This window comes from Netta rufina (assembly GCF_964035555.1).
Source record: "Netta rufina genome assembly, chromosome: 2".
NCBI classification, from domain to species: domain Eukaryota; kingdom Metazoa; phylum Chordata; class Aves; order Anseriformes; family Anatidae; genus Netta; species Netta rufina.
In genome coordinates, this window is record NC_140124.1 from 127,666,433 (window position 1) to 127,689,959 (window position 23,527).

The 23,527-nt window shown below is 37.3% G+C and overlaps 1 protein-coding gene across 1 annotated transcript in view; it reads left to right on the forward strand.

Moving 5' to 3' along the window:
- Window positions 1-23,527, forward strand: part of ZFHX4 (zinc finger homeobox 4) — a gene marked incomplete at its 5' end in the record, with an annotated part of 127,160 nt that overhangs the window by 3,549 nt on the left and 100,084 nt on the right. Inside the window, one exon of the mRNA XM_084282076.1 lies at window positions 148-650. Within this exon, the coding sequence (XP_084138202.1) occupies window positions 148-650 (503 nt within the window). The remainder of the gene's footprint in view (window positions 1-147; window positions 651-23,527) is intronic.

Consider the following 23,527-nt stretch of genomic DNA (forward strand, 5'->3'; position numbering starts at 1 on the left):
GATCCTGATTCAATCCTATTACAGCTTTTTATAGTTTAAGCTCTAGAGAAAGCAAACTCCTTGTCAAGGCTTTATTTTACAGATTCCTTTGTGTGTGCTATGCTTGCTGGTCTCTACTTTCCCTTTTAATTTTTTTTTTTCCTGTAGTAAATAATGAGCTGCCGCCTGAAATCCGGCTTGCCAGTGGTCAGCTAATGGGTGATGACCTGTCCCTCCTTACTGCAGGAGAGCTGTCACCTTATATCAGTGACCCAGCGCTGAAGCTATTCCAGTGTGCTGTTTGCAACAAATTCACCTCTGACAGCCTGGAGGCCCTAAGTGTGCATGTGAGCAGCGAGCGCTCACTCCCTGAAGAGGAGTGGAGGGCTGTAATTGGAGACATCTACCAGTGCAAGCTCTGTAACTACAACACTCAGCTGAAAGCGAACTTCCAGCTCCACTGCAAGACTGACAAACATATGCAGAAATATCAACTGGTGGCTCACATTAAAGAAGGGGGCAAAACTAATGAGTGGAGGCTGAAGTGTATTGCCATTGGCAACCCGGTTCACCTAAAATGTAATGCTTGTGACTACTACACCAACAGCGTGGATAAATTGCGCTTACATACTACCAATCACAGGCATGAAGCAGCCCTGAAACTGTACAAGGTAAGCCAGTGACAGCAATTTAAGTTGGCACCAAGTAGACTAGGAATTAACTGTTTCAGTGCTAATTGAACAAGACTGTGATTAATCATCAGATTAAATGTTTACAGAAGGTGTATACTTGAAAAAAAATATGCAGGGTAGTCAAGAAGATGTGCTCCCAGTGAATTGTGTAGATTCACCTGAGGGCTCACTCAGCTTTCACTTTATGGACACAGGGGACATAAGTTTTTTAAAAGTCCTTTCATCATACATAACTAGAGGGGTTTTGCATGTCTTATGATCTTTTCAAACTTTGTCCATAACATTTTGATCAGAGGCTTGACAGAGATTATGGAAAATGATGAATTTTCCATACCGTTCATAGGAGAAGAGATCACTTTCTGGCTTATATGTCTGTTTGCAACCATAGTCTGTGACAGCCAAGTTATTTTACATCAGTATTTTCAATAAAGACATGTAATATACCACATTATTACCAACGATATTCAAAAGTAAGCACTGCCATCCTTTTGTCTGCCCTTCTTTTGCAAGCCAGTAATGATTTTTCACAAACATGAAAGGGTGTGGTGTAGATAAATATGTTAGTAGAATGGCAACTATATTTTTATCTTTACTGGAAAAAACTATGTGGATATAATGAATATGTGGGAGTGATGAATACCATTTATTACACAACTTGTCATGACTTTTTCCAAACCCTAATTATGGGGTAACTTATTTTCTGCAGTGTGTTTACTGGATTGGCTTGATTGTCTTGGTTCATGTACAAAATATAACACATTCATTTCCAAGATGAATAACTTTGTAACTTATTAAAAACTTCTTTTGTCTAGGGGATAAAAAAATTCAGGAAATATTGCAAACCATTAGTCACTGTAACAAGCTCTAAATATGATTAGAAAATCCATTTTGCAAGTGTTATCTATTGATTTATACTAGAAATCTGTGATAACTAAGCTATAAGGAGTCATCTGCTGATTATAGCAGCTATGCTGGTTTTCTAATCATGTTGAAAACATGTACACATGGAACAAATACAGAAAACCCTCAGCAGATCTGTAGTTTAAGCAAGAAATAACATTTTGCTGGTGTTCAGCAATGTTCAAATGGATGCTCTGAGTTAACACAGAGTGCACAGGCAGTAACTTGGATTTTCATTTTATAACCTGATCGTTTTAACCTTGGAGTATCTGCTGTGGACAAAAATGGCAGTAACACAAGATTAGGTCTATTATATTCTCCGACAGTGTTGGTTGCTCTGCTTTTCCTTAACTTCAGGGGGTTGTTTTTTTTTTCTGTTTGTATGTTGCTTTTCTAAAGACCCAAATTTTTGTTTTGAAAAGTCCCAAAAGAGCTAAGAGTATAGTTACATAACTTGCCTACCTCAGCAGCAAAACTGTCTTCGGAGGTTCCTGCTCCCTGTCATTCATGAAATGATTCCTTGCGCCCTCCAGTTATGCTGACTGCAGAGCCATGGTGTAAGCCAGGTTTTTGAAATGACCTGGTTAAAACATAGCTGGTCCCCGTATCTTTTTTGGAGTGTTAACCTGGATTATTTCCATGATTTGTTTTATAAAGCTAGCCTTCAGAGAGATGCTGCTGCAAAAAATGTCACAGATAAGAATGATAGAATGGGAGATGGGAAGGCAGAAGACTTTTCTCAGATGGCTTTGCTGCTAAAGCTTCAGAGACTTTTGAAAATAAGATGCCATTTTCTTGTTTCAAAATAGAACCATAGGCATAGATATAGAGTTGAAAGATACAAACCAGCTACTCAAAAAAGCATTGTCTCATCACTTCACGCAACCCTATCCCTAGAAAAATCTTGGTCAAATACATTTGGTTTTGCAGCGTGTTCCACAAAATATTTGATTTGGAGTATAAGGGAGTGAGTCTCAACTCTTAGCCCTCATCAGTTATAATGTCCTGCTGCTGAAGATATTTATTCTTATTTTTCCAAATTCTGGTTTGTTAGATTCAGTTGTGCTTGTGTAGTTCAGCTGTCATATGACCATCAGATGACCAACACTAACCTTGTAAGTTCCATCTCTGAGTCAGTTAAGGTGGAAAACATCTCAGAGGAGGAGGAATGCATAAGTTCTTAAATAGAATCACAGAATCATTTAAGTTGGAAGAGACCTCCAAGATCACCTAGTCAAACCTATGACCTAACACGAACAAGTCCTCCACTAAACCATATCACTACATTTAAATGTATTTTAAATACCTCCAGGGAGGGTGACTCAACCACTTCCCTGGGCAGCCGATTCCAACACCTAACAACCCTTCCAGTAAAGAGTAAAGAACAATCCTTTCAGTAATACCACCTAAACTTCACGTCCTAGCGAAGGATAATACAAATCATAAATCTCATAATCATAAGGTTACTAGTCTCCTAATACCTGTATTTTTAAGATCTGTCCCTAGTGAGAATCTAGTGAGAATCTTAGTGAGATAGCGAGAATCTTAGCTTGTTTGGAAGTTTATGTCTCTCATGATTTCCCAGAGAGGCTTGGAAATTTGAACACTGGTAGGCTTAAAAATTCTCAGAAATCAGACAGCACATACACATGCACACACTATTTTCATATAATCTAATTTTAAAGCTAATTTTAATGGAAGAGTTTTGGTGTATTAGTGTTTTTTATTATTATTATTTATATTTTTTTTTAAGATTTGGTATTGACAGTGTATCACAAAATATCTGTATCTGTATCAGGAATATAATGCCCCTGTATGTCACCCAGACAACTTCAGTTTTAATTGTGGGTATACATTCAGTCCTTAAAGTGGAAATAAATAAGATTTTGAAAGTCTGTAAAGTTATCTGCTGGCAGACTAGATAGTTTTTTCAGGTCTTGGTGAAGCAGTTGACACCAAGAGAGCTGTAAACTATTTTTTTTTTTTCTTGATACATCAGTTATACTTTTTAGAGCAATTAAGGAAAAAACAAAACAAACAAACAAACAAAACATTAATTTGTATGAATAATAGATATATGCCTTGGGAGTGATATCGAATATTCATGAATTGTATTTATATTCAAGCAGCTCCTCTAACTCTTTTAAAATTAAGTTGCTGTGAATATGGTTTGGCAATAAAAACTTTAATACTAAAACCATGTGAAAGCTCGGAAAAAGAATCTGTGACTTTGTTCCCTTGCTTTGTCAGGCACCTTAGAGTTTTATCTTTAGTCATTTATGTTTATTTAAATGTTATTGTTTTGTGAATTTTCCTTTTGTAAGTGTTGCCATAACAGCTAGATTTCTTTTCCTCTACTTAACTATTGATAAAATAAAAGGATGTCTTTTCACAATCATAGCTTTTAAAGCTATCATGAACATCAGAGCTTCTCTTCTGAAGGTGAATAATTTTAATCAGTATCAAAATGTCACTTTTAAAGTTAGATTCTAAATGTTGTAAAGTAAAACTTTCAGCTGTATTCTAAACTAAAAAAGAAAAGGAAGGAAGGAAGGAAGGAAGGAAGGAAGGAAGGAAGGAAGGAAGGAAGGAAGGAAGAAAGAAAGAAAGAAAGAAAGAAAGAAAGAAAGAAAGAAAGAAAGAAAGAAAGAAAGAAAGAAAGAAAGAGAGAGAGAAGAAAGAGAGAAAGAAAGAGAGAAAGAAAGAAAAGGCCTGATTACTCCTTGCAGAAGGTGCAGTTAGTTGTTTGCTAGGAACAAAGATGACCTTACCCTGAGTGAACTCTGCTTGGGCTAGATGAAATTCCCAAAGACTTGTGTTTGGAATTGTGGAGCTTGATATTAAACCAAATTAAACCACAGAAGACTGGTGAATCCTTCACAGTATCATGAAGCATCCGGTAACTCTACAAGTAAACAGAGAAAGACACTATAGCAACAGAGTGCATTTCCATTCTGCAGGAGGAAATGTTGGACTTCTGCAGATTTGGGAACCTGAGGTAGGAAAGTGATCTTACTGGATATAAACTACATAGAACTGTAACTGCTCTTAAGGAAGCCATTTTGTGGCTTAGTCAAATAGCTTTTGATTCAGGGAACTGCACATATCATGTCTGGTGCTCATGAAATAGTTTCCAAATACTTTTAATAAATAAATAGTAAAAGGAGTTTTAATCTAACAGGGCAGCCTTTTTGCAAGTAAACTGTAGGGGCTGTAAAGAAGCCTTAGTTAGCCAAGTAACTGAATAAAAGGATCAGTTTATAATCACTATAAAAAAAAAATGAAGTCAGTGTATTAAAATATTATTTAATTAGTGAATAATAGCTTTAATATACATTAATTTTATATTGGGTATATATTTCAGTTTACATTTTATATGCAGCTATTTAGGAGCTCAGGGCAAGTGACAAGCAGCAGTTAGCAGACAAATACTCAGCTGCGTGAAAACTCCATTGGTTTTCCCTTTATTGACAAAATATCGATCCATAACACTATTAATGCTATGATTGTCAGTTCAATTTGGATAGATCACTTCACTTCTCCTCTTCTCAAATGGCAAAGATATTACCCAAAAGGAGTGACTTGATTTCAGTTTAAGAAGGTTAAAGGTTAAAGGTTAGCTCAAAAGCATCATCTGCCTTGCTGCTTAACTTTAAACTGATCAATTTAATGAAAATCTGTTTTGCAGATGGTGTTTTAATGTCTTTGGCAGGATTTAGGCAGCTTTAACATTAGACGTATGCTAGTAAAAATTATTTCTTTATTTGACCAGAACAACACCTTTTCTTTTATGTTTAAAGGTAAAAGGCATGTGGGATATGGTATTTTGGCAAAGGACCCAGAAGCAGAAAGTGTTGATGATCTTTCCATATGGGCTCAAAAACAGAATACCTTTATGTCTATTGCTAATGATGACTGAAGAAACAAACAAAGCTGTATTCATTTTTTACCATAATGTTTTACTTTGAAACCATAAAAAAGAATTTCAGTCCAAACTGTCCTTGAAAAAGGCTTGTCTTCTTTGCCTAGAGTGGAATGCAACAGCATTCACATTTTTAACCTGACAGAGCATGCTGATCGTCTCTTTTAGACCTTGTATTTGAAGATCAGCAGTATCTTTTTTATTGTTCACAAACTGAGTAATAATTGTGTTACTTGACTGTAGATACCATAAATAATATGGAAAATTAGTCAATCCAAATGGTAAGTTTTATCTGATGGAGGTTATCCAAATAAACAAAGCATTAGATCCTCAGGAGTGTAAAGCAGAGCTTTGTGTTTGTCTTCTGAGAATCTGGCCCTCACAATTTTTGCCAAGATAATTAAGTTTCAGTACAAGCATGTCTTTCTATTTTCAGATCTATGCAATTCAATAGGAATTTCTTGTGCTGCTAATGCAATACTATTATATGTTAGCTTTGTAATTAGCTAGGACTCTATCCCTTTGCTGAAATGCATTGTAATATTACACACACAAGCATAGCTTGCATGTAGCAGTCATAAAAGTGGTGCCCTTTGTTTCATATTGACCTTCCAACTTATTTAAAAAAGAGTTTACAACGAGCCTTTGTTTTGTCCACAAATGATCATAAACAGCTTTCTAAAGAGCCCAATAAAATGAGATAATCACAAATGTATAACATCACATATTGAAAGGGTAGAAGAACAAACGGGGCTTTTACTATATTTTATAGGATGGATTTATAGCCTGTCCTTGGGTCACTTAGGGCCAAGAATTTTCACGGTCAGCTGATTGGTCTTGCTAGCTAGAATCCTCTGCAGGAAATGCAAATACCATGCAGCACCTGCTCTTCAGCTGGGGTTGTACAGTGCTTTTTAAAAGCAAGGTGTCCACTTCTCTTCTGGTTCAAAGTCAAAAGCTTAATTAGAATAGCTTTTTTTCTGCATGTGTCGTCAGTGAAGCAGTTTGTTGAGATTCCACAATGCTGTTTGCATATTTGGATTTTAAATAAGTGAGGGATATTGAATGCTTTGCTCATCTTTATCAGGTGCAGGAGGCACAAGTGGGATTTAGTCCATAGGTAACTTTTAGTGTAACAGTTCCCCAAGGAGCCCTGCTTGGGTTTTTCTCATTATCCTTGTTCTGGATGAAAGCCTCGTTGTTAGGAATTAACAACTGAACTGAGGGTGTGAAGTATATGCATGTGGAGGTGAGTGGACTAACAGCCCTAATCACTTTGTTTGCTTTACTCTGTTTGGCATGATTTTGATACTTGATCAGTAGAGAATTAGCACAAAGTCGTATTCTTTTCATTTCACTTGTCCTGCACCAACTTCGTAATTTAAAATCAAATATCCTAGGTATGTTCCAGTCCAATTATTGAACTGTCATTGTCTCGGTATGATGGTAAAAGAGGTCAGGAGATTGTGCAGCATTGATTTGCATAAAAATCATTGTGCAAAGGAAATTGGAATATGTCTGCACATCTGAGGAGGCAAAACATGTTTTGCTTAATCTTATTCTTGCTGTCTGTTTTGGTGAAGAAAGCTGTTTTCAGTGATAAACAAAACTTATTCAAATTTGTTGCTAAACATAAACCTCAGGATAGAGGATATTTCATTATTTATAGTACTTTAAGATTTATGATCATTTAAGGTTTTAAATGTTTTACGAAATTTAATTTCCACCACATGTTTTTGTTACTGTAGTTCAGATTATGTTGTTGTGCTTGCACATATAAAAACAAAGGTTGAAAGAACACATTGTACAGTCAACTCATGAACATGCTAACTGTACCTACTTATACACAATAGACAAGTACATTTATTTGAACAAAATATAGGGGGGTAGTTGAATAATAATTTCAAATTTATTATTTTCTACTTTAAATTTAAAATATAATAGTTGAGAAATAATTTTCACATTATATTTCATGTATATTCTATTTGATATTCAGGTGTTGTCTGATTCTCCTGCCGAGATGGTCCTATATACATTGCAAAAAATGACATGCATTGGATTCAGTTTATGGTACACTGCTAAAGCAAAAAAATAATACTCTCAAATTCTTTAGGGAATCCCCATTGAAATGTTGTCCAGGATCCCACTCTTTAGTATTATTGTGGATGATGATGTATAAGGCTACTCTTTAAAAGAAGGCTGTACCAGACTATTTGGTCATGATTTCCAGAGCAGAGCCTGCCCAGGGGAGCATGACTTTGTCGTTCCCCCGGCAGAGCAGGAAGAGTGAGTAAGGAGGAGATCAAAAGCAGCATAAAGAGGATCAGCCTCATTTATTCAGTATGCTCAACACAAAAAAAAATGGCTGTATAACAGCTGTTTTTTGTGCCTGGATTTCTTTCATTCTGATATTAAGAGAACTATGTAATTATTCCTAACTGAGATTCAAGGTAGAGATGCAATGTATAGTGAATATAAGAGTATTGTGTGCTTATTTGTGTACATGCATAAATTGATTGCAGCTATGAACTTAGCAGCCACTTCCACCTAGCCTTGCAACATAGATTTACTTGTTGCCCTTAGGAGATTTTATCTGATAGTGCACCACACACTACAGGTGTCTTCTCTAAAATTTGTAAACACAGTTTAGCAGACTCTTCCGGGTGGGATTTTTCTGTACAATCTCTTCTGCATAATTAAGAATAAGCATTGAAAAAAAAGACAGGCATGACAGGAAAGTTGTATTTTGACATGCATGTGTATTTCAGATTTACTATTGTATTTGATAAGTGTCTGGGCAGAAGCATTCCATGGGTCTATGCATTTGTCAGTCCATCCAGAAAAAATGCCGGATTTGGGAATCTTAGGAGGCTGTCAAGGTTGGTGAGAATAAATCTTAAATACTTCATATCAAGAACTGAGCTTTGAGTGGTGTAATACAAAGCTCTTGAGACTGCATTGTCTCTATATGTGTCTTTCTCTCTAGATAAAGAAATTAATTTTCTGCATTTATTTTTTTTTCCTTTGGGGTAGCATTATCTAGCAACAGTCTGGTCAAATTTTTTTAAGGGAAGATAGTGAAGAGACTGGTGTGAAATGCTGAGCAATACCAATTCTGTTGGGTCTAGCAAGAGCTGGTCACAATGCAAGAGATGTATTTTATTGGATAAAATTTCATGTGTGTATTTGTTGGCAAAATACAATGAAGTACAACAGGAAATAGGTAGTAATTGCATTAAATGTGGGTAGGATTTTAATGTTAAAAAAAAATACCGGAGGTAGCTTTAATATTTTTAGCTCCTGGTGGTCTGTCTGTCTTTTAGGCTGGTGTACTTAACACAGGCAGATAGTGCAGAATGACAATGGTACATCCTCATGCTTATATATAAAGAAGATGAAGCTATGGTGAGAATTGCAAGACCTTCCCTTTTTGGACAGCTGTGAAGGAGGATGTCATGGAAATGACCCCCTTGGTCTGCAGACGAAGGTGCCAGCCTTGCAATTCTGCAGCAGACAGATACACAGAGTATTATGTACCATAGCCTCAGGGGAAACTGTATGTGCTACTCTCCCTGTGGGAGGGAAGACATTAAGATAATCTTTAGCTTTTAAAGACAGGGGGCATTGAAGGAAACAAAAATTGAGCAAAGGTTGTCCTTGAATGATGAAGTGTGCAGAGTCCCCTGCCTGGGGCATCCTCCTACAGTAGCAGTGACAAAAACAGAAAACCTGTTTTTATCACATAGGAAGACTGTGAACAATGCTCTCTGCTTATATGCATGATTGGGAAACCATATATATTTCTAAAGGGAAGCATAACTGGTAAAAAATAATAAATAAATAAATAATGGATGTTTGACTGCATTATTTGTCTGATAAAAAAATGTACTTTTTTTCTGTTTAAAACTGTTATCCTTGAGTGTTAATCAAACCATGATGTTAACATGATTCACATGTCAAAAATACACAATATATAACTATCATTTTATTGATGAATTATGTGCAAGTGACGTGGGATATAGGAATATTTCATGTCACCTGCACATACTAATTCAGGAGTTTGCCCATAGTAATTCAGGAGTTTGCCCAAAGAACAGATTTTATTTATGATCACTGTTTTCCCTTGTAATTAGTCACAAAGAATAAAAACATATGGTGCTTCCTTGCACTGGTTCTGGTAAAATAAATAAATTAATAAATAGGTCTGCCTCTACCCATAAAAACAGCACAGAATCTGCTGTTCAGGGATACATCAGAGATACATTGTACACAAACTCTTTTATATAAAAAAAAAATATATATATATATAGGATATATATATATATCCTTATTCAGAGAAACTTCAAGACCAATCCTGTTATGATGACACTGTTTAAACCAAAGGCATACCATGACCATGTCATTATGATGACACTGTTTAAACCAAAGGCAGAAGCTTGGTACTTTTACAGCTAGAATAATGAAACAAAGTCTGAGGATTTCGGTATTCTTGCTTTCTGTGTGTGCTAGTGATGAGAGCATTGAAAAAGGCTTGCTTTACTTCTGAAATGAGGCAGCTTTTAGTATCTAGATGTTACTATTTTGGAAATGCCCTTTGGCATTTGCAGATACGTACGCAGCTAATGAATGAGTGGAAATTAGGAAGACTGAAGCTGGTGGAAAAAAACAAGCAGCCAAACTGCAAGGGTTTCTGAAAACCTTATGCCCTTATTTGTCCAGAAACTTCTGTGACTCGAAATCTTTGACCCAGGGGGAAGTCAGCATCCTGCTGGTATATATCAGAGTGGCATCTTGTGAAGTCAGTCTCAGATGACCAAATCATAGTCTACAAAATATTAAGAAAAATTTTACCAAGTTCATGACCTAGAGTCACTGGGTCAATTCAAAGGCACTACTGTCTCCAGGACCTACACTGCTGCAGATGCATCTCAGAAACAGGTGTTTTGCCTAAGTTGTTGATACCCTTTGTCAGTTTTTTTGTTTGCTAAGATAGTCTCCTTTGTCACAGTGAATTGGATCTGCTGTGAATATGCTCTGTCTCCCTGTTCTTGTATCAACTGGTATGACTTGCAATGTGTCAGGCTTCGTAAGTATCTTCATGATACTTGAGTTTATGTCTCATATAAAACTCAAAGGATGAAAAACTTCAGAAAAAATCATTAGGACACCTGTTGGGTATTTTTGAGAAAGAGTAAATACTTTCTCAGTTAGGGACTTTGTAGTCTGATTATTTGAAAGACAAAAATAGGTTTGTGGGATGAGCTATGACCAACATACAGCACAGAGAACCTGAAACCAGAAGTTTTCCTGGGCTGCTTATTTTCTTTCATGAGTTCTCCAATGGACAGCTCAAATTCTGTGACCTCAGCTACCTTAAAAGTACCAAAGGGATGATAAGGTTTGCATAAGACATTTTGGGGTATACAAATGACAATAACTATGCTGGTGTTTAAAAGTTATATGTATGAGATATTTTTCATGAAAAGGAAGAGAATTGAGCTGATAATAAATAAAGAGCTCTGAAATCTCATGTTACAGAATTCAAGCCTGTTTTCCAATTCTCTCAGCTTCTGATCTCTGCAGGTATAAAGGTTCCATGCCTCTTGCATTCACAACAACAAGGAAACAAATGTCTCTCCTTTACTTTTAGTAGTTGTGTATTCTTATAGCTTTAGAAGGTGAGCTCAATACTATCTCAACTGGGAAACAGTGCATGGCCTTTGGGAAAAAGAAAATGTGTCTCTAACCAAGCAGAGGCAAGAGAGAGGTTGTCCCCCAGTATGTTGGCAGCTTAATGGACCTTATAGAAACATAACTAAGCATACCACTTAATTTCTTCATATTTGTGGAGAAATATGTCTTTTTCTCTCCCTATATTTATCTGTATATCTGTCTGATACAGTATCTGTTACTGGGAGGAATGAGTTAGAGATGAAATCTGAAGTTGTTCATGATCATGAGAACTTTGTAGAGCCAGACATTACCCAAGGCTAGTAGAAGTCACAGTTGTTGGAGACCGGGATTCTTGCACAGAGGGTGCAGTGAGGGGAGGCAAAAAGGCAGGTGTATGCACTTATAAAAGTGTACACTTCCCCAGAGCATAAACAGAATTTAAAATTATGTGTGTCCATACATACCACAGGCTGCTACTGTCACCTGATAAAATACTATACAGATGTCTATATATGTTAGCGTCTGCTGTAGTAAAGGTTGGATTTCCATTTCTGTTCTATTTTCCATCTCCTAGTTACTCATAATTTTCTTATAAACACTTCTAGGACTGAAATTATCAGGATTTGTGCTAGCTTTAAAGAACATTTCTTTCTTCTTTGGAGGTGTTTCTGAATCACCTCATCGTGAGTTATCTTACCCACCTGTCCTAATGAAAAATACTCCATTGCAAATAAAATTAGTCAAGTAAATCTCTTGCAATGGCTATCCATGACATAAGAGAATGCTATTTTAGAAGAAACAACACATTAATTGGCCAAGCATGTAATCATTGTCCTATCACAGCAAATTATACCATTAGTCCAACTTATCTAATCTCTTTGCTCCAGACCAGCTAACAATTGCTTCCCAGACCAGAGTAAAAAAAATTTTTAGTGAGAAAATATGGAATAATATTGCTCATAAAGGATAATATTTTTTTTTTCTCAGATGTCCTCTTTAGTTAAAGAACAATGAATTGACATTGTACAAATTCAAATATATATGTATATATTTTCTTTCCAAAAAAAAATGGTCTTTGGATAGTCTTATATGTACACAAATATCAATTCAGTTCATAAACTTAACTCTCAGCTTCCCACATGCAGTGGGAAGGAGTTCCAGAGGTTATTTTAACCTCCATATAAAGATGATTGCTTAAAAATCTCTTGTAATTTATTTAAGTCATACGTTTTGTTTGTTTATTCATCTGGTAGCAGAACAAGAAATATAATGTGTTCTTACTTGTTTTATGGTCTTTCTATATAATCTTTATTTCTTCATAAGTAATCTTTATGATTATTTTATGATCTATCATGTCTTTCTTCTGCTTAAACTATTTGTGCACCATACAATTTCATTTTATTCATTGCTGCTTTCAGTGGAAGTTTTTCCACATTTCTGCTAATTCCAATGCTGGTCTCTGAACTCTTCCTACCCCTGCTAATTTTTTTCTAGAGATATTCAGATATTTCAGAACTGAACACACTGTCCTCACTGTAGCTATATATATATATATTTTTTTTTCATCATGCATGGTGCCTGGTACATCCAAATATGTATCTGCTTTAAACAAATACTATTTTATTCTGTTGTAACAACTGCAAGTATCAGTACAGGCAGTGACCTGCTGGAGAAGAGCTCTGCAGAGAAGGACCTGGGGGTCCTGGTGTACGACAGGTTGGCCGTGAGCCAGCAATGTGCCCTGGTGGCCAAGAAGGCCAGCAGGATCTTGTCGTGCATTAAAAGGAGCATGGCCAGGAGGTCAAGGGAGGTGATCCTCCACCTCTACTCTGCCCTGGTCAGGCCTCACCTGGAGTACTGTGTCCAGTTCTGTGTACCAGCTCCCTGGTACAAAAAAGACAGGAATCTCCTCAAAAGAGTCCAGCAGAGGGCCACAAAGATGATACAGGGCCTGGAGCATCTCCCCTATGAGGAAAGGCTGAGAGACCAGGGTCTGTTGAGAAAACAGACCTGGGACTTAAGAAAAGAAGACTGAGAGGGGATGTTAATAATGTTTATAAGTATCTTAAGTGTCAAAGAAAGAGGTCAACTTCTTTTCAGTGGTTTATGGGGACAGGACAAGGGGCAATGGCCAAAAAATAGATCACAGGAAGTTGCACCAACATGCAAAAGAACTTCTTCATGGGGAGGGTGATAGAGCACTGGAACAGGCCGCCCAGGGAGCTTGTGGAGTCTCCTTCTCTGGAAATATTCAAGGTCTCTCTGGACAACCTGGGCAACCTGCTCTAGGGAACCTGCTTTGGCAGGGGGGTTGGACCCAATGATCTCTTGAGGTCCTTTCCAACCACTATATTTCTGTGATTCTGTGATTCTGTTCTGGATTTATGTTGTCTCTTTGCATGACTTTCTTCGTACTGATGCCCAAGTTTCCTGGACTTGTTACATTTAATTTAGACACCAGTAATATGTTTGATTGGTTCAGATGGTTCCTTATAATATATATTTTCTTGGATTAATTTGTCAATACTAAATTTCACCTGTCTGCATAGCTAGTTTTAAACCTGTCTGGCATTCCTGATGTTCTTTGGCTGGTTTCGACTGGCATGAATTCTTGAAGATCAGTCCTAGTCTGATGGTAGAAGACTCAGAGGTCACCTTTGCTATGTTGAATGGCTTGTTATTTCTTGTAGCTTGGTTTCTGCCTGTCAGTTTCCAGCCAATGATTTTTTTTTTTTCTTCCCTCTGTGGTAGGTGCCTACATTAAGTGGTTAGGCTATCTCATGCTTAGTTAGTGGCCAGAGAAAAACTCCAATTCTGAATTACACTGTGGAAGAATTAATTCCCTCTACTACTAAGAGGGTGAGGAAAAGAATCATCTGGCTTACTCCTTTGTCACATTGCCTGTCTCTTCAAAGAGCAGTTGCCTCTTCTTGCTTTCCCATGTCTATTGATGACACAGTTTCTTGGGGTTGCAGGTATCAGTAGACAGTTAACTGGTCGTTGAGCCGGAAGAAAATAAATAGCTAATTAGCCATCTAGCTGCAATAAATAAATAAATAAATAAATACATAAATTTCCCAGATACTCATTTGCACATACAAAACAGAAGATGTTGTTTCTGCAAGTGGACTACAAGTCTGAGGCATAACTCAAACAGACTTTGTAATGTGCTCTTTTTCAGTGCTAACTTTAACGTATTATTGATTGTTATTAAGGTACACTGTGAAATACAGATGGGATGTCTTTTGTGGTTGAACTCGTACTGTGGGAACTGTGTTGACTTTTGGATTGTTCTGGCCTTCATGCTGCTTGACATTAAAACCTTTCACATTAAGGTTTAGAAAAGAAAGAAATGTACAGTAACTAAGTTGCCCTCTACATAGTGTGAAGTAATGTGAAACAATGATGCCAAATGCCCTTCCCACCAAGTCCGCACAAAATCTGAAATGAAATACTAATTTCAGAGCAAACCAGGAAGTTTGTGATTCCCTGTGTGAGTATATACACTGTTTCAGAGTAGTCACCACCTAATTTTAATTATCCATGCTACCTGCTGAAGGAAATGCTAAAAGTGAAGGGATTAGGGCTCTGATTTTCAGAGATGCCAAGTGCTAGCAGCTCCTGTTGACTGCCTGTGTTTAACAGCCCAGCCATCAGCTCAGGCTCAGGTGGTTACCAGCTCCTCTGTGCTGGCTGCCAGACTGTCCTTGCACAGCCCTCTGGGATGGCACTGGCTACATGAGCCCCTGAACTGGCTATTTTGAAATGTATTTTAAAAATTACATCAGAGGATCAATTACTGCTAAGTGTCACTACTGCACCCTGTGATACTGCTAATTAGTTAAAGCAAAAGAGGCATGCTGATAGGCATTTTTCTTGGCTGTTGCACACTGAATAACTGCACAAAATCAGATTTGAAATGCTTCTAGAGTCTCTCGTCTCCCTCCTGGAAAATTAAGGTACAAAAATTGCTTTTTCTATTTTATTTCCTATGCATATAAAATAAACTAAAATACTTATGAATTGTTCTCACTCTTTCCACCAATTTACACCTTATAATAGTTTGCTTCTGTTTGAAACTCTTCTTAAAAAAGGGTATTAGTCTTTGGAGAAAACTTAAAATACAGAAATTTACAACAAAGGCATGGTCAAGGACAACTCTCTAACCTTGGCACAGCTCCCTCTCTGCCATGAAAGGAGCAAAAACAAGTGGAGATTTGCTGCAAGTGCCCGGCCATGGGGGAGGGAAGGGTTGCTCCACTGGTGTCGGGGAGTCTCTGGCAGCACACTGGTGGTGTTGGGGAGTCTCTGTCTGGCAGTGCACTGGCTGTGTGAGTCCCATCTTTCTCCTGCACACCATGCAGGGGGATTTGTTAGGAGAAGGACCAGGAAGGGCAGCACCTAGGGCACACATCAGTGTGTATGTGATGAGAAGGAAATCCTTCCTGCACTAGTAGCCATGGGGGGCTCCCGGGCAGAGCTGGCTCAAAGGGATGCTGGGGACTGCAGGAACCTTTTTGTCTGGTACAGAAAAGTTGCAGCTACAGTCACAAGACTGCATATATATATATATACTATTTCCTGCATTCCTGCGTTTTGATCCCTGGGTCAAGTGAGTTTTAATTCTTCTCTATTCACCTTGCAGGGAGCCTGGATGGGCTGTGTTGGTGGGTTCTGGACTTGAGGAATTACCACAGCTGTTTCCAAGCACCAACTGTTCATTTTAGTTGCTAAAACTTATACCAGGCTCTCACTCAGCCCCCTCCTCCCAAATCACAAAAAATACTTTTAATCTAACTTTTATGTTTTGGTGAAGATAATTTTCTGGATTTGCCACAAAAAAAAATAAATAAAATGTTCAGTTGCCAATGACATGCACAGGGTACATGAGGCATTTTCTTTAGTGTAAGAGAGCACATACTGTTAAACTAAAATCTGAACAATTAAATAGATACAGGGTTTTTACTAGTTATATGATTTCTTATCCTCTGTAAGATTTGTTTGAGGTTTAAATTTTAAATTTGTTTGTTTCTTATTAAAATGGTGATGAAAGAGACGGGAAGAATGTGAGCCTAATCCATCTTTGTTGTAGTACTGCTGATCTTGTTAGTGTTAGTCCAAGGATGAAGCTGGCCCAGGAGTTTTCCAAAATGACAGTGTTTCCTAACTGTTAACTGACTGGAACATGGCTCTCCTGTGGTTTGACTACTGTGGTTTGTCACTACTGTGGGAGATTATTCAGTTCAAAAAGTTCTGTTATTTGGGTAATTTCTTGCTGAAATTGATGGTTACATTTTTTTCCCCCTAAGTTTATTTCTAGAGTTTTTCCATTTGTTTTTGGTGCTCTAGAGAAAAGGGTGGTTACAAAGGGACAGCCAGAGAGACTGCTCTGCAGAGAGGGTGTGAAAAAGATGAGAAGATGTGAATTTGGAAGTGTTTTTCTTCCCACTGAAACAGCTCCCCTGCTTGATACCAAGTGTATGTTGTTAGAACTAAATCCACCCTCTAAATATCTTTTACAGATCAAAACTGGTTACTGGGTAGCGATAACCATGACATACTTTGTGACCATACACATTAGGTCACCTCACCAGTGGCCAGTTTCTCCTCCTAAATTATTCTCCACTTGTGAGCATTTTTCAAGCAGCTACTATTTAAAACCAGAAAGCCTCCACCCTGAAAGGCCCCAACCTGTCAGAAACATTTCCTCTCTTGCCTCAAGTTTGGAATTTCACTCCAAAGCTCCATCTCCCTCAGGACTTTTCAGAGTGTCATCTTTGCCTGGTGGTTTGCTCTTTGCAACCTCAGCTGAGCATGCATGCTGCCAGTGCTCACCACCTCACCACAGTCTTCTTCCTGCTCTTCTGACATCTCTATGTGTCTATTTTCACAGTGCCATCTATGTCTGGATCAGTGTCATTCCTGCTGTACTTAGCCCAATTTCATTTTTGCCAAGCCTAAAACTCCTTTATATTTTTGCTCTTTCCCACTTTCTCTTGCGTATACATGTGTGAGTGGAGTGTTTGTGTACATTATCACATATGCATTTCTAATTATTTGGGATGAGTAGGATAAAGTTTATATTGTCTTGAGTTTGAGTTGGCTGTGTTGTTTTTAAGTAATAAAGACAGAAAAGGTATGCTGACCATTCCACAGGAAACTATCATGCATTTGAACCTCCTGCATATTTTGCATTAGGAAAAATATGTTAGAAATTTGTAGTGTTCTTTAACTGTATCAATACTATTTTTTTCATATGGCTGTACATACCAAGCCAAGCTCCATTAATACTAAGGGGAAAAAATACATTGTGACTTTGTAACTAAAATATTTTAGAAACCTCTTACATTTTTCCTATAATAGCTTTTCCATATATAATAGTGTTTCAGTTTGAGTGTCTGACATCTCAAGGCCTATCAGAGCTAAAAACAAGTGCTAGCATTCTGCTGGAAAGCTGGAAACTTCTCACTTCCAATGCTATAAAACTCCCTTTTCAGACACACAGATCACAAGATTAACATGTAATTGGTAGAAGGCCCATCCTGGGTGTTGGCCCAATGTAATTTGAAAGAAAATTTTTCCATTTGAAAGGAAGAAAGGAAAAATAACTTGATGGTGGTTTGCAATGAAACCAAACTAATGACAGCTAATTTAAGCTATCTGGGCTGGGAACACTAGTATTAACTACCCATGGAGATAGTTTTAGATCTGGTTTCAAGCACAGAGATTTTATTGACAAAACCTTCTAGGAGACTTGAGACTTCCTGAAGATCATGTCCCCCTACCTTCCACATGAGTAGTAGTACAGAAGTGCACCTTGGGGCACCAGAGCATTCCTTGTGAAGAATGCTGGACCCATGCTGGGTTCACATTGTCAATCCAAAATCTCCATGTTGTATCAATAAGGCAAAATACAGCATATAAGAACTCCAGACCATGGTCTTTCATTCTGTTTTAGTCATAACCAGTAGGTCAAATAGAAGGAATTATCTGGATTTATAAAGGTGTCTAATCAGGAATTTGATATTCTCAGCACATATCCTAATGAGGCTCTGTGATGTAATTTTGAAAGTGTTAAGGTCTGGCCCAAGTCATATCAAAGGTAAATTTTCCATTGGCTTTGGTGGCACTAAAATTTCACAATGACGTAGTTATCTATGCTATAAAAAAAATGGTCTGTGTTCATGTGTATATAACATATGCATGTGCAAATGGTTCTGCTATATTTTATCCAATTATATAAACTGTGTTTAAGCCAGCTAATACGCAGATTTCTAGAATGAATGAACTTAAAAGTCTGGATAGTGGTGAAATAGTCAGGGAATGCAATTGGAGAGTGTTTAGAACAATTGTAATACCGAGAGCTTTTGTTCAATTTACTAGATGCCTTCCTAGTATTAAAAAATAAAATCATGTTTGTTTGTTTGTTTTCCTAGTTTTATCATTTTTCAGCTACAAATATTTTACATTATAAAACTGTGTAAATCAGCCTCAAAACTGGGATGCCTAAGAGCAGATAAACTAAAGACTTAAGTGCTTTGGGCTAACTTCTCTTACCAGCTTTCATAGATACAAAGGAAGACTGTACTTGAAACCCCTCATCAGAACAAAATGAACATTTTAGTATTCTTGGACATAATATTAGGCTAACATGCTCTCTGACTGACATCTAGTGCATACTGTATAATTGCCAGCCCGCTTCTCTGAGTGCCTTGAAGATTACATTTTTTTAATGTCCCAATATTAATAACCAGATGTGATCTTCTTCCTGCCCAGGGATCAAACTAGCTGGACAGGTCAGGCTGTTTGTCTGTGTGCACAGACTGTGAAGTCTATTCAGAATGGCAGGTATGGGGGATAGGAGATTGGGGGGTAGGGTGTTAACTTCAAGACCACCAAAAGGGGCTTCTCCCTGCTGGGAACAAAGACCAGCAGGAGCTTCAGCCTTTTTCAGTACTCCTGGGATTTTAACCAAGTGAACAAAAGATGATGCACAGCTGAAGAAATGCTCTTCACAACTGATACATAATTTAAGATGTTCAGTTACAAACAACTTGATATGTATCTGTGATTTCATTTGAGCACAGTCCAATTATCCGCAATCAGTTAATATTTTTGTATGCATAGTTTCTGTGTTCTGCTTTGTATGTTGAGCTTAATTGCTGGTGTTCGAATACACACTGGCCTTGAAAACAACCCTAGCACTTAAAGAAATAACATTAAAACACTGGAAGTTGCTATGGGGTATGTTGTGTCTTTAGTTAGTGTATGCCAGCCTATTTGTAGAGTTATTTTATAGTGGGTAGTATGGTACACTTTTGTTAAACTTATATTATAAAACTATTAATTCCTTTCTCTCTTTTTGTTAGGTAAAGAATTCAAAAGAAGAAGCTATTTATTTCCTAATTGATTTTCTACGTTAGTTGTTCATTGAATAGATAAGTAGTGCCTGTGATATTTGATTACAGAGCAAGGCACCCATTTAACCTTCCGTTCTTTCCTGGCCAGGATTTCAAATACAATACAACGTACCTCCCTTAGGCTCAGTAGGATTAGACTGCTAGCAGTAATCCCTGATGCTATGAAATAGACCTGATAGAACTTCAACTCACTTGTTTGGGATTATGCTCATGAATTTCAGCTCATCTAGTTGCATTAACCCTTTGGGAGCTTGTGTGGGTTATGCTGTTATAAATAAATATATATACTGTAGTAAGCAATGGTAGATGAATATCAAAACATCTTAATGAGTTTTAAATAATTCAATTTTACTTGGGGTTCAAAACAAAACTCAAATAAAAAAAAAATACTCTAGTAGAAACCCCCAGTTTCTTTTAATTCTAATGTTCAGAAGTCTTTTGCAGTTCAACAGTATCTCTAGATGTTTCAGACCTCAGACCCATTTTTTGCACTGATTAAAAAATAAATAAATAAATATATTGTAATGAATTCTTGTTCTCAGGATTGCAATGAAAGGACAGACAACTGATACCTGCTAGCCATAGAACATTGTTGCAGAATCTCCCAGTATAGTAGCTTGAATGCAAGCATGGTCCTACAGCAAACAGAAGGGATGCTGGTACCTGAGACATTATTTTTTGAGTTTTCTGCTGATAGCAATGATCTCAAGAAAGGCAGTAGAAATTTTTGATGACTTATGCCCCAATCAAAAACCAGAGTCATAGTGCCAGACCACTTCCGATGGACTGCTAGACAGCTGGCAGGCAAAAGTATTGTAGTCACTGCAGATTTGAACTACTCTTTTGAATTGGTGACTTCTATTTAAATGCTGATTTTTAATCTGGCCAAATCACTATAGGGAATAACTCTATGTTAGCAAGAAGAAGGAACAGATTTTTTTCTGTGTTTCATTTTCAGGATCCTAAAACCCATCAATGAAATAAATGTTATTTCCTATTACCAGTCCTTTAAACTGTTTAGCCTTTAGTGGAAAGACTCATTAAATATTAACATGCACAGCTAATTGTATTAATTATTGAAATTAATATATATATATACGTTTTACAATATTCAAGTCAATTACAAGTAACAAAATGTGGAGAGTTTGACTTGGAAATTCTGACCTACTCAAAATTTCTTGACAGAAAACAGAGTTGGGTTAGGACTGACTGAACATTAAGGCATCAGTTGTTGAAAATACTGTCCCCTCAATACACCTGTTTGTGGAATTGCTCTATTGAAAGGCAAGATGATAGGGAGTATCTGTGCTACCAGCTACACTTGATGACACAGAGGCATTGGGACATTTCTTTACCCCTTTCTTTACTAGTAAATGGCATGCTTATTATTGTATATTGATCTGTCACATACTTTTGATACATTTGATGATAAAGTGGTATTGATGAATAGCTGAGCTGAAGGCCATGAGAGCAATAAATGAAGTTTCTCTTGAGTGACTCCATTCTTTTTTTGCAGGGAGGATCTGGGAGTGGGGGCAGTTTGGGGTGGCTGTTCATCAACCTGGTGGGTGCACTCATGTGCTCCCATGTGGAGTATTGCTGAGTTCTAGTCTGTCACCCTCCGTGATCAACATATGCCCAAAGTGATTAAGGGAGAATCATCTGTGCTTGAGATGGGGATGTCTCCAAGATGCAGATGATTTTCATCTGTACAACTATTTAATCAGATTTGGATGGTGAAAACAATTGTTTGACTAAGTTTCTTGTAGGCTTTGGGTTTGGATCTACCAGCTGTGTTGCAAACAGAGTTCATGCTGGTAAGACTCAACGCTTGATGGAAATGGCTGAAACATCACCCTATAGATGTTCTATGGTCTATAAGCCCTGCCAGATTCTACATGTGGCTACTGAAATAACCCTAGGAGTGATAAGCATGCCTTTGTCATTTATGTATGGCTGAGTGCTAAATGGGTGGATATTGCTTCTTCAAATCATTCTTGGTCCTGCTGCTGCAGCTCAACCTACAGTCATTTTCAATATTTAATACATTTAAACTTTTGTGCTCTGTTACTTAGTTTTGGTTTGACACATGGTATATTTCTGTTCCCTGACTGATTGCAAATGTCCCATTAGAAATTGGCTGTTTCATGAATGCTCAGTTTACATATTCAGAATGTGCTTTCCTCAGATATTCTGCAGTACGCATTTAAACATAGCTGTTTCTGAAATTCCTTGCTTAGGTCAGCAAATTTAGTTTGCAGAAATTCACGGAAAACAAACAGCCAAGAGGTGGGGCATGGAAGGAGCTAACTCAGGAATTTAAGACAAATGTATTCAGTAGTCTCCAGCTCTCCTGATATTTTCACTGTAAGCACAGAAATTAGTGGCCTACATTTTGCCACATTCTGATTTGATGAGAAATGACAGGTATACCTCCAAACTTTTGGGAGACTCCAGCTTCCAGGAATTCAGCTGTCTATCCATTAGCCGGTGTTTCTTACAGTAAGTATTTTGCAGCTGCTGTCCCTGATCTATCCTAATTTTCATGACTTGATTCTAGTTGCAGTTTCAGTCTGTTTCAACCTATAAAGATTTAAATGAATAGGACCTTGATTCTCTCCAAAAACATCTCACTTCATACATGTAATTCAGATCAGCTAGTAGTGCACTAGGCTTAATCTCAAAGATGCTGGAAGCTTATATTTTCAGAGAGCATTTTGCAAATGCAGAATCTGCTTTCTGACTTTCTTGATCAAAGTTTGAAATTTTTGACCATTTCATCGTACAGCAAAGCCCACTTGTTTTTCAGATTCCTGTAGGGTAAAGGAAGTAAAAGGTGCCAATGGTGGAGAAGTTTGTTCTTGGGCAAAAATAAATTTTGATGACTAGGTTATCAGTACTATTTACTAATGTGCTTTTACATGGCAAAGAAAAAAAAAAAAGGTGTCTTTTGTGTGTGCGTGTGTGTGGGAAGGGAATCTTATTAAGTCTAAATAAATAGACTGTAGGAACCATGATAATACTTTACATTTCTCTAAAGCCTTTATTCAGAGGCTTTCAAAATGTTTTAACAATGTTAATTAAATTCAGTGCTCTTACGTTCTGTGTTAGCCTAAGTGCATATAGGGCCATCTTCATGTACATACTGGTAGATACTGGAAGGAAGCTTGTGTTTAACTGTGTGCAGCAGCATTTCACTGCAAGTATTTTCATGGCAGATGAAAAAAAAAAAAAAAAAAAAAAAAAGCTATATTCAAGTGAAACTGCACAGGGAATTGCCTGTAGGTAGGCAAAACATAATTACTAGTTGAATTTTGGCCAAGACATTTGTCTTAACACTCTTCCTCGTTTGAAAAAATGTGCCACGTACTTAATAACTTTATTAAGTACAAGCAGTTATGAAATCTGTTCTTTGTTTCAACCAAAAGAAAACATTTCCTAACAGGACGGTGCTGTTAAACACCAAGCTAGGGCACTGACTCATAACTAATTTAGACAGAGAGCTCCATCAATGAATTACCAAAACTCTTTTTTGTAGTGCTAGTGTTTTCCTTGGAGATCTCCCCTCCAAGTACTGCTCCTGCTTTAGCCTGTGAGATCTGAAGGGATCACAGCACAAGGTGGTATGGCTTAGGGCTGTATATAAAATGATGAAGGAGAGAGTGAAACCCAGCCATGTGCTCCCTTTACTCAACACTGTGTTAGGAGAGTGAGGTGGCATTCAGTGAAACTCAGAACTACTCCTTTTTCTGTAATAAATAATCAGCCTGTGACATTCCCTGCTGTGGTGGGGGGTTATCTGGATAAACAGCTTATCAGGATTTTTAAGAAGGATAAGGGGATGAACATTAATGATGTTTCTGATTATGTGGGCTGAAACAAAAAGATACAAGAATGTTTGGTTCTCTATTATTAGTGTTAAGTTCAGGATATAAACAGAC